The sequence below is a fragment of the Eimeria mitis genome, genomic scaffold, assembly GCF_000499745.2.
Source record: "Eimeria mitis Houghton genomic scaffold, Emh_scaff481, whole genome shotgun sequence".
NCBI classification, from domain to species: Eukaryota; Apicomplexa; class Conoidasida; order Eucoccidiorida; family Eimeriidae; genus Eimeria; species Eimeria mitis.
In genome coordinates, this window is record NW_013573111.1 from 5,010 (window position 1) to 6,456 (window position 1,447).

A 1,447-nucleotide genomic window follows, 5' to 3' on the forward strand; every position below is an offset into this window, starting at 1 on the left:
CCCCTCTGCCGTATCTCTCTACTTCTCTGTCTCCTTCTCTGTCTCTTGTGTCTCCATAGAGACAAATAAAAAGAGAAAGCAAACAAAGACAGAGACAGAAGAGGCAACAGATAGAGACAGAGACAGAAGAGACAACAGACAGAGACAGAGACATGAGAGAGAACAGATAGAGACAGAGACAGAAGAGACAGCAGACAGAGACAGAAGAGACAGTAAATAGAGACAGACATAAAGGAGACAAAAGAGACAACCGATACAGACAGGAGAGACAGAATAAAGAGACAGAAGAGACAGAACAAAGAGACAGAAGAGACAGAAGAAAGAGACAGAGGAGACAGCAGAAGGAGACAGAAGAGACACCAGAAGGAGACAGAAGAGACAGAAAAAAGAGACAGAGACAGAACGTATTTGTATTTGTTTAACTGCCATAAAAACCCTAAAAAGGAGACAGCTGTCTCCTGCTGTCTCCTTTTCTCTTTTCGCAGTGCCCTCACTAAACAGAGACAGCCTCAGTTCGTTTATAATTAGTTAGTTACTATCATTTATTATTTAAGCATTTGCTGCAGCGGAGAGACTGCGTTGCTGCTGCTGCTGCTGCTGCTGCTGCTGCTGCTGCAGTAGGGGGGGAGGGCCCCAGTCTCCTGTGTCTCCTCTCTGCTGTCTCCTTTGCTTTATCTGTTTATTTATGGATTGATATACTTATAGATTTATACATAATAAACATATATAAATATATATGTTTATATACTTGTCTATATATATATATATATATATATATATATATATACATATATATATGTATAAAGACAGGCTCACAGCGAGCGCCATGAGGTGTACAGGCACCTCCCCTGGCTGCATCTGAGGTGTATAGGCAGTGTTGGGGTGTATAGGCAGCAAACGCTGCGGTGTCTGCGTAGCTCTATAAGCCATTGTATGTTTATAAGAAAGAAACAAAAGGGGGCTCAATAAAAAGAAAATAAACAAAACCCTAAAACACCAAAACAGAGAGGAGACAGAACATAAACCCTCCTCATCAAGCAGCAACAGAGCTGCCTATACACCCCAAACTCAAATGAAAGAGACACGCAGTATACAGCAGCAGCAGAGCTGCCTATACACCCCAAGCCGAGGTGTGAGAACCACTCCTCATACAGCAGCAGTAGCAGCAGCTGCCTATACACCGCAGGCTCAGGCCCAGGCGTAAGAGTCACTGCTTATATATCCCCCCCACAACCACCACCACCAGCAGCTGCAGCAGCAGCAGCAGCTGCTGCTGCTGCAGCAGGAGCAGCAGCAGCTGCTGCTGCAGCAGGAGCAGCAGCAGCTGCTGCTGCAGCAGGAGCAGCACCAGCTGCTGCTGCAGCAGGAGCAGCACCAGCTGCTGCTGCAGCAGGAGCAGCAGCAGGAGCAGCAGCAGCAGCAGCAGCGGAGCTGCCTATACACCCCG

At 46.7% G+C, this 1,447-nt stretch overlaps 1 protein-coding gene across 1 annotated transcript in view; it reads right to left on the minus strand.

The window, feature by feature from the left end:
* Positions 1–1,214: 1,214 nt before the first annotated feature.
* The window catches only part of EMH_0013730 (AT5g53800/MGN6_19, related), a gene marked incomplete at both ends in the record, with an annotated part of 3,897 nt that continues 3,664 nt past the window's right edge, over positions 1,215–1,447 (minus strand). Inside the window, one exon of the mRNA XM_013499912.1 lies at positions 1,215–1,435. Coding sequence (XP_013355366.1) covers positions 1,215–1,435 — 221 coding nt within the window. The remainder of the gene's footprint in view (positions 1,436–1,447) is intronic.